General features: G+C 35.4%; 1 protein-coding gene across 1 annotated transcript; it reads left to right on the top strand.

The window, feature by feature from the left end:
- Positions 1–6,743: 6,743 nt before the first annotated feature.
- magt1 (magnesium transporter 1) lies at positions 6,744–13,798 on the top strand. The gene is made up of 3 exons (XM_056472946.1): positions 6,744–6,926; positions 9,295–9,464; positions 13,651–13,798. Exons 1-3 carry the CDS (start codon positions 6,846–6,848, stop codon positions 13,796–13,798), a joined length of 399 nt encoding a protein of 132 aa, XP_056328921.1. The 5' UTR covers positions 6,744–6,845.
- The last annotated feature ends 101 nt before the right edge of the window (positions 13,799–13,899 follow it).

Genomic DNA, 13,899 nt, shown 5'->3' with positions numbered 1-13,899 from the left:
ACTTTTAACGCACCGCTGTAATTTTTATATCCCAATCCTTTTATCAACATTTTTAATACAAGTCATTATTTTAAAGATTATGACTTGAGAATATAATTTTACCTCAGCGCTGCACTTTTCTCCTCCTCACTCGCGCTGAGTTCAGGTGACGGAGTGTTGTAAAGTAGTTAAACTTTCCTCAGTTTAATTTACAGTGTCAAACTGGCACAGGAATATCAGTATATTAATATAGGCTTTGCTAAAAGGCTGGTCAAATGTATTTTTTTACAGATGCTGTAAACAGGCGAATGGCGCAAACAGGCGCATGCTGCGACCACGGTGAGAGTCAACAATCGCATATATTTGACTTATTTAAAGTAGGTTATAGGCTATAGCATATAATAATTTTGTGTAAAGACATTTATAAAAATATGTAGCCAGTATATCACAGGGGTTTGTGTAGCAGCAATTACAGTGGAGCATTAATTAAATCCTTTTTATTCCGGTGGAGCGAAACAAACACTCCACAGTTGTTTAGCGGATGGAGACGCACAAGAATATACAATTCATATATTTTCGTCAGAAGAAAAATATTCTTTGAACGAATTTTGTTTTGTACAATTTATATCTTAGTTTTTGTCGGTCAGTTATTTACAAAATAAACAAGAATAACTAATAAACTTTGAGGTGAAGCGATGTGCCTCAGGGTCCGCTACTTCACAACACTCCGTCACCTAAACTCGCGAGGGAGAAAGAGAAAAGTGCAGCGCTGAGGTAAAATTATATTCTCATATATATATATATATATATATATATATATATATATATATATATATATATATATATATATATATATATATATATATATATATATATATGCGCGGTTAACCGACAACCGCATGATTTCTTGCTTCATCACCGCGGTAACAGAAAATCCGTTACCGTCACAGCCCTACATTTAGAATTTGTAAAATACACAAAAAAGTCTATGGCAGTTTAATAATCCACTTAAATATAATTTGCCGATGTGTATAATTCATTTCAGATACATGTAGTGAAAGTTACAATAAAGTTCAATCTATTCTTCTCCCAGCTGGGCACCCACTTGCTTGCACGCATTTTGGGAGTAACTGATGAATTTACGTGCTGAATCCTGCATGTTCTGCTTTTAGGAATGAGGCATACGACCGGACGCAAGTAAACATGGTGATGCCCATGTCACATCATAAATCACGATCATTTATACATCTTTTAAACAACAAAAACACTCACTTGCACATTTTTGTGAATTGGAATATCAGGTATTTAATTTCTGTATTAAAACGGAAAAGCATAATAAAAGGGATACATCTGTCATACAGCGCTGCTGTGGCTGTGGTGTCACGTGACAAACATGATGCCTCTTCAAGGAAACATTAAGGGTGAATCTTCTAAATTAATGAGTGCCTAACAAAACTCACTCCCTGGGCCAGATAGAATCTTTTAAACTCACCAGTAAAAGAGTTATTAACAGAAGTAAAGCAGCAATGCTATAGTTCCTTTGCATTGCAAGACTAAAGACAGGTTTTTATTCACTCGCCTTTTTTTTTGGATCATTCATTTTTCAATCTGTTGTCATGTATAGCTGTACTGCAAAGAAGATTTACTTAGTAATTTTGTCTCGCTTCCAGTCTAAATGTCTAAAAAAAATCTTAAATCAAGACTAGACAAGAAAAATGGCATGAGAAAATTAAGTGAGGCTTAAAACTTCTGTCTGAGATTATATCTCATAAAGATTATTTTTCTTACCCCATTGACAAAAAATTTAAACAAACAATCACTTAATTTTGAGGTGGGGTTTTTTTTTCAGAAAACAAGACAATTTCTTATGCTAGTTCATGTGTCTAGTATGTATCTTGATTCAAGATTTTTTTTTAGATATTTGGATTGGAAAACAGGACAAAACTTTTAAGTTAGTCTTTTTATTATTATTATTATTATTATTATTATTATTATTATAACAGCTCAGATGTGTTTAAGGACAACTGGTGTGTGCACTTTCTAAAGATTTTAGTTCTGTTTTTCAATAAAGGGGTTGAAAATGAATGCTTTTCTTATCCGATTGCTTTTTTAATCCGATTCATCGATTAATAAAAAAAATAAATAAATAATCGACAGATTAATCGATCAATAAAATAATCATTAGTTGCAGCTAGGGCTTTTTAAGCACAGACTGAATCGTCTCGATACTACAGAGTATCGAAAAAATCATTTTCGTTCGGTACCAAATTTCGATACCCAAGGGTATAATCTTGTCAACGTCAGTGAGCACCACTTGGAGAAAACCTGCATCCTTAACATGCCCTGATCAAGTGCTGGTGATTGGTTGCGGCGAGACTGTCTTGAAAATCAGCAGTTTACGGCGGTTACGCCCACTCGCGCAGAGCTTGTCAAATTGTCAAACAGACATTCAAAATCAGTTAACTTTTAGCACTTCTTGCTTGTGTACCGTTAAAGTTTAAGGCCCTGTTTACACTGCAGATAAATGTGACCCAATTCCGATTTTTTGTTCATATGTGACACAGATCGGATCTGTTTGATGACCGTGTAAACAAAAAAACGCATGCATTCGGATATTCACCGATCAGTCTCCTTCATATGTGGAAATAAATCAGATATAAATCGGATATGTGACAATGCGACTGTCATGTAAACAGGCAGATCGGACTTATTGAGGCGTTCTGTTCTGAACATCATTAAACTTGTGACAATGTGGTGCTTCTCCACGGTCTAATGTAGAAGGAAGAGCGTGTGTGGAGATTTCGACGCTGTAAACAACAACAACAGAGGAAACATGGAGGAAAGTGGTCAGTCGCCACAATTTGCTCCCACCAGACCTGAGATCTCTCTCTCGTACCCTCACATTCCTCTGAATGATGGAGTACATCATAAAGCATATAAACCATAAGCGCGAGCTGTGATGACGGCCCTTTCCCACCTCCTCCGCCTCAAAATCATTTTAAAGTTGGGCGAACTTCGTGTTGTAACTTTTGCTTTTTGTCGCTAATAATACACTCACTGCAGGCTACACAGAACAACTTTATTCTCTCCAACAACACCAGTGCGCACACATGCAAAGGCTACATTACTACACACGCACGCATCAGGGCCATACCATTACGTAAACTGCGTGGGGGTAAATCTGGACTGAACCATTCACTGCTTATACTATGCTTAGCATATTTCACAGAGCTGTACACAAGACAGTTTCTTCCATCGTGGCTAGTGTGGCACAGATGCTAAAATCCGCGTTTATGCGTGCATCATAAATTGTACAGCAAATGTAAAGACATGAATTGAATATGGGTCACAATTAAAAGAACGTGTAAACGGACAGACAAAAAAATCTGATATAGGCAGTATCATATGTATACGGAATTGGGCATCAAGACCTGACAGTGTAAACGGGGCTTAAGTCTGTGCGGGGTAAATTTATTAATCTTTTTTTGAGCTAACATTTGCTGTGTAACGTTATGTACTGTTTCGATGGCTTTAAATACCAGGCTAAGTTGATACTAAAATACTTTAATGTTAACAGTAAACGATGAAGTTTACCTCACATTAAACTTATCTAATATAAATGTCCTTATCCTTGGCTGCATTAACAGTTTAGCTTTCATGTTTTCTTCACATTAATGTTATAGTCTCTGCTCCTGCTGACCCTGGAATTAGGAGACCATCAAGTGATAATCCATTTACACTGGCAGAAAAAGTAAAAATGAACAAAGAAAGGAAAGATGAATGCCACAGGGCCGTTCCAAATTTTATTGTTTAAGGTTTGCTGCTTTTTTCTACTGTGGAGAAAGATTAGATTTACTGGATATGCGTTTTTCAATGCCTAGAAAGGAACCAAAAACATAGTCAAAATAAGTTCATGCAATATAAGTGGTTCAATCATACTTATATGAAGCTGCGAGAATTCTTCTGTGCGCAAAGTAAACAAAAATAACTTTATTCAACGATTTATCCATGGGAGGATCAGAAAGCTCTTGGATTAAATCCAAAAAATCTTCATTTGTAGATAATTAATGACAGAATTTAAATTTTTGGGTGAACTAAACCTTTAAGCAGCAGTAAGTCTCACAAATACTTAAAATTGATTGACTTAAAACTGCTTGAACTTTATTAAAAATGTTTGCACTAATATATTGTGTTAACTACACTTTGTTCATTTTGTGCTTTTGTTCCTTTGTTTATTGGTCTTAGAGATAAGCCTGCTGTGAAAAGTGTCACGAACATCCTGAAAAAATAATCTTGTTAAAATATATTTCTTAAAATAAAAGTATCGAAAAAAGTATCGTTCGGAACCGGTATCGAATTCAGGGTATCGGTATCAAAAATTTTGGAACGATACCCAGCCCTAGTTGCAGCCCTAATTTTAACTTCATTTTCCACACAGACACAGACTATCGGACTAACAATCAGGCAATGGTTCGATTCAAGTTTTTTAAAAAAACACTAATATCAGGAGCCTGATAAACATGTTATAGTTGATTATATTTATTAGCAATTCTATATCATTCAGAGTAAAAAAGGCACCATATTTGCATGCAACGTTGTTTCCGAATTGAGTTTTGAACATTTAAACGTTTGTCAACCTTTAACACACATGCCCTAATACGAATTAAAAAATACAAGGTGATATTTAAGTTTGATTAAAGTGTGTTGATTTGCATACCTAACAGATATCAGAATGTGTCAACTGTAGGCATGGGACAATAACCGTTTTTAAGGTATACTGTGGTTTGGAAAAGTCAAGGTTTTAAAACAAAATTAAAATGTTCTGCTATATCATTCATAAGGTATGTGTACGATTGTTTTATTTACGTTTTTAGGACAACAGTATCTTCAGCAGAAAAAATATCCAAAGATGATATTTAAAAAAAAAAAAAAAAAAAGTGTGTTTTCGAATGAAGATAGCAGAAGTCAATAATTGATTTGAGTTATTTAGCCTGACATGTTTACTGCTCCAAAATATTTGAAATGTTTCTCAAAATAAAATATATTATTCAAAAGGGAAAAAAAAAGTTTTAGTTTTTTTACCCAGACAGTTAAAAAAGAATATATTTTAGAGTAGTAATCACAATACCGTGATACCACGATAATTTTATCGAAGGTTATCATACCGTCAGTATCTTATATCGGCCCATGCCTAATCAACTGTCAATTTCAGAGCAGTCATGTCCGCAAAGAAGATAAGTCATGTTGTTCATAACAATAGTTTTTCCTCATTAATGCAAAAATGAAAAACTAAATAAACTTAATTGTGTATATTCCACGGTAATATATATATATATATATATATATATATATATATATATATATATATATATATATATATATATATATATAAAACTTGCTACATAATTAAAACTTAAACAGTTAATTTCTTTAGCCGCATCCTCCTCACTTTAAAACCTCGTGCAAAACACAGGCACAAGTAAATATGTACTAGGTAACGCTCAAATCAAAGTAAACAACCTAACTTAACACAATCCCTCACTAGATATTTAGAATGCATACAAAGTAAACTTGCTATGTTTTGAAACGGTCATTACACTTTATTCCAATATCACCCTCAAAATGCCGTCAATTTATGAAGCACACACGGACGTACAATAACTTGACCTATTATTATTAGGAATTCAGTAGATTTGCGGGTTATGCTCCTCGTAAAATATGTCTAGGCAGATATCTAGGTTTCGAGAGACCACCATTACTCCGTTAATGATTTTTAAAAGTGAGGCTAAAGTCTTATGCAACTCTAAATCTTGCCCATTCACGAGGTTTACAAAACCTCGCAGCATCGCGTATTATTCACTTTTAAGTCAGCTCAACGTGTAAATGAGCTTGTTTAGTTGACCGACACATGCAACGCACACATGCTAATGCTAACCCAGCTAAGTATTAGCTCACTGGTCTTACATTCATGGAAAATTACTTAAGTACCCGATATGTCTAACCTACTCAGTACAGAAAACACTGGCGTTTTATGTATCAGCTTACACTACATTAAGTTGTGTTGTTGATTTTATTCCTTTGTTTTTTGGTTTTTAGCTTATTTAAGAGAACTTTAAACAACAAAAATATTTAACGCACATTAGCCGTGGCCATTCACAATGAAGAGAATATGATTTATGACTTCAACAATAATCCGTGGTCATACCGCCTAAATAAAACGAAATGTATTTATTACAATCCCTACTTCCTATATGATTAATAAACTCATACTCACAACTCATTTCTGCCGGATTTGTCCCAGTTTTTTAACCAGTCAAACGGGAGGATCAACGCCGCCATCTTCCTCCTCACACATTCAGTTGAAGCAGCCGTAGCGCGCGCCGGATGTTTAGCACACACCGTTGAGCGCGTCAAAGCAGTACTTTAAAAAGGAGCATTTGAACAGTTTTAGTTCCTTAATTTCATTATTATATCGTTAGATATATCACATTGATTTGTCTTTCAGTGTTTAGAATAAAAAAATGCTAATTTATGTTTACTAAATTCGAGAAAGGGGATAATACATCTTTTAGAGACCATTCCTGTGCGTTTAAGTTCTGCTTTACTCTAGCATCTTAAACTGGGCTTTGTTGTGCTTTTGTAATTAGTTTTTTGATTGTACAGTAAGTTTTAATTGTAAGCCTTACTTGTATGTTAAAATACAAAATAAATTACCAACAAAAGGTTTTAAAATATATGTTGGCGAAACTTTTATACTGAAAATAACGAAGTAGCTGTTGTTGCTTTGGACTTTTCTTTTGTAATGTTATCTGGGGCGCTTCCTTTTCCGTATTGCGACTGTCGTGGCCACAGTGATAGCATAGAAAATGTTGCATAAACTATTGATAGTTGTTTTCCTCGTTGTTTGTCTACATGACATGCGATTAAATGGGCAGAAAAAGAAGGAAGTAAGTGTATTTTTAAATGCTTATATGAAATGTTTTTTTAACAATTGAGATCACTGGGTACTCAATTGATCTTATGACTAACATAGCTTCGCTCTTTTTCAAAAGCACATTGAAGTCAAAGAGGCATACTTGTCCCCATTTAAGAACAATGTGAATCTTCTGTAAGTTGCAAAAAAAAAATTGTTACTGATCACTTTTTGACGGATGTACGTTAGTGACACAAGTGGCCCTGTATGCAAATTGAACAGAACTTCCTGCTGTAGCATTACGCCAAATCTGCCATCTAAGTAACTTGTGTTCGTTTTAGTATGCGTATGACATAGGGCATAAATTTGATAACTGAACCACATTGCTTTATTTATCACAAACATAAACTTTTTATTTTGGAAAAAAAAATATCTTTTTGTAAATGACTTATTGCTCCTTTAAAGTGGTGGTGCAAGGTTTATTTTCAAGGCTTGGTTGTGTTCATGGGATGCAAAGTAATGTGTGCTCATGCTTCGTTTGTAAAAGATCAGGTTATTTTTTCATGTGTCTTATTATATACTGCTACTCAGCTAACATGAAAACGACTATAATATTTCCTAGTTCCTCCGAAGGCCCGCCCTCAAGAGGCTACGATTGGTCAGCTAACACGATGTGCTGTGATTTATGGATTGGCTCACATCACCAGAAAGCGTCACGCCTCTACTAGCATGCGCTTTGCCTCTGCTGTGTAAATATTAGGTGCGTCCCAAATCGCATTCTTATGTGCTATTCTACGCCATTTTGTAGTGTAAATAGTGTAATAAGTGCAGTTTAATTACCCGGATGATGCACTTATATAACCGTTAAAACAAAGTGTGGAATGATGGACACCACACACTCAACGACCGCAGCTTTGCTCACGTAGCAAAAGGAGCGGAGCTATCGGGCGCACATGTTGGATTAGTTTATTTATTTTGGATTGTGATAGCAAATTTCTCCTACGAGAGTGATTATAGCACCTCCAGATGGTGAATACGGTTATGCTCATGGCAGGCATTATTTGGTACTTTGATTATTTGTTTCACTAATTTGACAAATGTCATTAGGGGAACGGTTTGAATTTCCGCTTTATAAAAAACCCATTAGTGTTTCATTTGGGATGACACTACATACATGTACTATGCTGTTGCATGTATAAATGTATAGTGTGCCATTTGGGACACAGCTACTGTTTGCTGTATCAGTTTTGAGCCTGAATCAGACAAAAAATGACACAGCTGAACCTTGTGCCTGCTCTGTAAAATAAAATCTGACTAGTCTCTTTCAAATATATTTGGCTTATAATATAAGCATGTGTAAGTAATATAAAACCTTCACATATCTTTTCGCACAGAAAGTGGTCACAGAGACCGTGCACGTGCTGGTGAAGATTATGGGTGTTTACATGGGTTTGACGGATAAATTTTTTTTGTAGCTAAATTGTATATGGTGTCAAACAGCATCTTTCGTTGATTACATCCTTGCTACAGCATACCGTTAATGCTAGAAACTAGGCATGTAATAAGATCAATTTTGACAAGTAAAAATGCTTACAGGTTGTGGCTCACGATCCACACCTTCTACTTTTATGGTTTGAGCTGTTACTTCCTTGAGGGGTTTTTAGCCGAATCCAGCACTGAACTGGGAGAGATTCTGGAAGCTGTCCTTTGTCAAATGCTAGCTATATCTATTATTAAAATAATTCTCTGGAACATCATTCAAATTAAATTGTAAGGCCTTGTCTCTTTGTGTCGTGTCCTTTGGAAGCCAAAATACAGAAACAGAAGAAGCTCTGTGGAAATAGCAGCGTTTGTATGGCGTTTTAGCTTTCTTTGCTGTAGCATTGCAGCTCCTCTGGCCATGCACCTTCGCTGCGCAGAGTTTTTGTGCATAACCTGAAGGATTTATGACTCCATTAACCCAAATGTATTTTTTTTTGTAATCCTTCGTTCGCTGTAGGTGTTACTAAGCTATGTCCCCCTTTGCACTGAACTTTGAGCTTGCATTCAGAGATGTTGTTTATGTTTGCACAGCTACAGTACACATGAACTAAAGTTTAAATTATGATATTGTAGTGGACCACCCCTTTAATTCATTAGAAATAACAAAATATGCATTTATACTACATTCAGGTTATATCAATAAAAAAAAAAACTTGCAGTACTAAAACTAGCCCTAACGCTGCCAAATTGACAAAAAAAGCATTACTGCATGTAAGATTAGTGACCGTTCCCTGTGCACAAATGTTGTTGCATAAATATATGTTTATGTTGGTTTGCAAATATGGGGAAAATTATGAATAATAAACCTGTGCTAAATGTAGAATAAAAGCGTTGTCTTAAAATGACTAATGTACTTTCAGACCCTGCTTTCAGAGAAGGTCAGTCAGATGATGGAGTGGGTCAGTAAGCGTGCAGTGGTCCGGCTGAATGGTGAAAAATTCAAGAGATTGGTTCGAGCTCATCCACGAAACTATTCTGTCATTGTCATGTTCACAGCTCTTCAGCCACAGAGACAGTGTACAGTCTGCAGGTAAGTGTATGGAAAAAGAACATATTTTTTTTTTTTCCTGTAATGTAGCAGTGTTAGTGTTAACTAAATAATGGTTTTGTTGACTGAAATCAATTAAATCAGAAACACTAAACTGGGTTCAGAGTAGAGAAGTTTTAAAATACTAGCCGATAATGAAATCTGGTAGCAGAGGGGAATCTGCTGCGATTTGTATTACCTCAAGTCTTAAATGTGCACACACTACAAGATATGAAAACCATGGCACAGCACACTCTACAAGATATTTTTAAGATTATCGTGCCCAATGGAGCACATCACCTTTATCAAGAAATAATATGATATTAATATTTGACCAATTTGATTAAGGATACGTCTTAGGATAAAGCACGCAAATCTGAAATTATACCTTGAAAAGTCATAGCGCTACTGGTTGTTGTTACCAAATTTTTTACACCTTAAAGCTTCGCCCAGGCCAATCAACCGATTGGCACTCCTCTTTGAGATGTCAGTTTTAGCATTTGATTTTATAGTTTAGTCATTACAGGTTTATACTGAGTTGATCATGAAAATGAAATATCAAATACATTTGATTTCTTATTTGAGAATGCATTTTGATTTATTTTTTGATAGTTTGGGCATTTGATTCATTATTTTAGTAGTTGTTTTGAGAGTTTGATTTGTTTGATCTTTTTAGACATTTGAAGTTTCATTTGAATTTTGTTAGGAAAAAACATCCATCTCTGGGCTTGGTAATTTGTTTTGTACATTTTATATTTATTCAAATCATTGGCAGTTTATTCAGTAAAGACATCTGTACAAGTTACTAACCTTCCACAATTACTGGGTTCGTTAAAAAAATTCAGGGGGGTGTGGAAACGTGTGTTTGGTTTAGGGGGCCATGAGTTATAAAAGGTTGGGAACCACTGCTATAGGGGGCATGGCTTAAGAGCTACATTATAATATTGGATGCTGATTTGTTGGCTGAGTGAAATGAGCCCACCGTTATGTCTGCATGAAAATGCTATGTAATGTTACTGATTTAATGGGAGTCAACGCGATCAATGCATTTCAATGGGCCACCCCGTCCCCATGTTAAGTCAATGGAACCACTTTGGGATGTCCTAGCACCCCAGGGGTACAGCTTATACTTCCTTTTGAGGTATGTTCTCGCTCAGGCTGCAACCCAGATGTGACCCCCCCCCCCCTTTTTTTTCTGTTCAAGTCTACTTTAGAGTTATTTTTTAAAATGCTCCGAGATGCTTGCTGCACACAAACAGCTTTGCTTTATCGACCATGGAAACAAACACATACGACCCTTCATGAATGGCTAAATACTGAGTGCCATGCGCTGTCTCATAGCTTGGTGGGTCTGTGTTCTGTCATCGGACTGCACCATAGACAGAATGCATGTGCAGTCATGAATAATTAAGAAGCAGGGTCTTCTCATAGGATAAGAAAATTCAGCTTTGAATAATAATGAGAAACTGACGCATCATCTTTCCACTAGCAGGTACGCACTATGTCACACATTTTGATCTTGCCCCAAAAATTATTTTAAACTCGGAAGATGAAATTAGCTGACTAAACCTCAAAATTATCCAGTTTTCCCAAAAATTAAAGCTGACAGCTGCTAACGTTGTCTTAAATGATGCTTTACACACACAAATCTGTTAATCTCAAAAAAGTACTCTAGGGTGTCTTAAACATTTAAAAAATATAATTTAGTTAAAGGTGCTATATGTGAGTTTTTGACTTTTCTAAAGCATTAATATACCATAATATGTTTGCAGATATTTAAGAAACTTGCAAAGTGAACATATTTGTTTATCAGTAAAACAATGCTGGCATCAGAAATTCTGCTTTGAAAATGTGTTTTCCTTGCTAGAATGGCTGTCTTTGTTTTGAAAATTTTAACCTGTCTAATGCCAATTTAGCCAATTATATTTCAGCACCCCGGGTTGCCTTGGTGGAAAACAGTGTACTTCATTCATTCATTCAGAAAGGCTCTGAAAGCACGCATTTGTGACTGAAATGTGACATCTGGTGGACAGTAGCAGACTCCAAAATGAGATTCAGTTCCACATGAGGTTATTAATTAGCAAATAATATAAATATTACGAGCGTTAACATTATGTGAGCAGGTTGCATTGTAACCACGTGTCCTAACAACACGCTTCGTGACGAGATACGTAGTGATAAGCAATTTGGCTCTTTGCACCAGACAAACAGACGACAGAAATTTAAATACAGCCATTCAGAAGCACAGAAAATGCACTTACTTATAAAATGCTAAAGTATGTAGTCTAAGTAATACATATAAAACCTCTATAACATTAAATGTACATGCTTAATCACTCATATGTGTTTAGTTTTAAAGTTCAATTTCAAACAGTTTATTTTATTTTCAAGATCTGAGGTGAAACTATCTGCTGCTGCTTTCAGTATATGGCAATAAATGTCATGTAAAATGACATTCAAACTCGCATTTAACACTGAATAAAGCACATGAGGTTTACTTTCTGTTGTTCACCTGTGAGAAATAGAAGCTTTTTCTATATATCAAATCGAGGATAAATTTAATATGGAATATATTTCTTCTATCGCATGCCGTTGCTTTTATTTATAACACTCGCTCCTGTCCTCTACCAACCTGCGACCTGCGCTTGTGTTTGTTTTGATCCTGGAGTGCAATACCTAGTTCAACCAGTGGGTGTCAAATTTACATACTGCACCTTTAAAGGAAGGTTTGTATAGATTTGAAGGTTTGTAATATTTTGTTTCATTACCTATAGACAGCTTGCTAAAATAGCTAGGGGGTAAGGAATAATCACAGGGTCTGACCAAAGAAATTGAAAATGTAATGGGTTTGAATGATTTATCAACAAGCAAAGCACAAACAAAACAGTATCCTGTCTGGTGTCTTGAGCGATCGAATTTTCATTTAGTCCTTTAATTGGACTGTATTAGTGTTCTAATGTAGGGAATAGTGAATGGGGGTATAGGTGCGGATTAAGAACACAGCACTAGTTATACTTTGGTCATTTTTAAATGAGATGCTAATGGTCTAATTGATGCTAAGCTAAAAGTGGTACTGCTAGACCCAGAGATTGGCTGAATGGACATTGAGTGAAAGAAATATATGATATGAGATCTGTGTGAAGATAGGTTATATTGTTTCATCAGGAAGTTGGTTCACGTGGGAGGATCTACACAAGCAAAAGATATTGTTCATTCTGAAATGTGTGAGTTGGTGAGTTTGTTGATGTAGTGTGTATGGGGATGTTTTCTGTCGGATGGATGAATCTAGTCTGGATACCTATTAATTTCCTATGGCGGTCACTTTTGAATGGGAACACCAAAGGTGTAACTAGGTTGATTTAAAAAAAACTCAAAATTCAAAGAAAGAGGTGATCATCACTTTTATATGTTCAAGTGCATAGTGTGGAGATATCATAAGGCCTTGAGGCAAATATATAAATCACTATGTTTATGAGGGTTTTAAGTTCCTGTCGTCCAAACACGACATGAAGGTTGAAAGTACTTTTTGTTCACACCCCTAGAATTGAGGTGACTAGAGAAGTCTCAAGTTGGTTTAATTTAACTAAAAGCTTTAGGGCAGTAAGAATTGCTTTACATTGTAGTAAAAGTGACTACAACATAGTTTGTGTGGGAAAAAAATTCTGATGACCTATGTTTGGAGTAAAAACGTTTTCTATGGTCGATTGAGTATAAACAACATTTTGTTACATCTTACCTGTTTCAGAAATTAAATTCTCAATGAAGATTCAATATTGTAGAATGATTTAAAAATAACTTGTGCATTTCATTTTATCAACAGATGCCATTTACTAATTTCAATTGCACCAAAATACAGTAACTAAAAAAGTATTGGCAATGGCAGCATTTGTTTTGTCCTAATCTGTGGCAGATAAAGGGGAGCATTCAGGAATGCAGAATGTGATAATACTTTAGCATTTTCAGTTGTTATTTAACAAAGCTGCTATGAATCCTCATAACTGAAACCTAAAGGCTTGTACACACACATGGATTTTTATTTTTTATTTTTTTGACTCATCAGCCTTTTTGGAAATGTTTTTTGCCATTTATACTCAAGTGACTTTCACTAGCAATAAGCGTAGTGAATCCACAAAATCACATCCTGATGTTAGGTGTGTGTGTCTGTGTGCGTGCATGTTTTTGTCTTCAGACAGGCGGATGAAGAGTACCAGATCCTTGCAAACTCTTGGCGGTATTCGAGTGCATTTACTAACAGGATTTTCTTTGCAATGGTGGATTTTGATGAAGGTTCAGATGTTTTTCAGATGGTAAACTTTCACAATTTATTTTACGTTTGAACTCTGATTAATTTTTTACAGTGAAAATAAAACTGCATTTGCATTATTTTGTCACACACACACACACAAAAAAATGTACGTGTGTGTATATGTATGTGTAT

This window comes from Danio aesculapii, chromosome 14 (genome assembly GCF_903798145.1).
Source record: "Danio aesculapii chromosome 14, fDanAes4.1, whole genome shotgun sequence".
Taxonomy (NCBI): Eukaryota; Metazoa; Chordata; class Actinopteri; order Cypriniformes; family Danionidae; genus Danio; species Danio aesculapii.
This window is presented reverse-complemented; position numbering and strand designations above follow the sequence as displayed.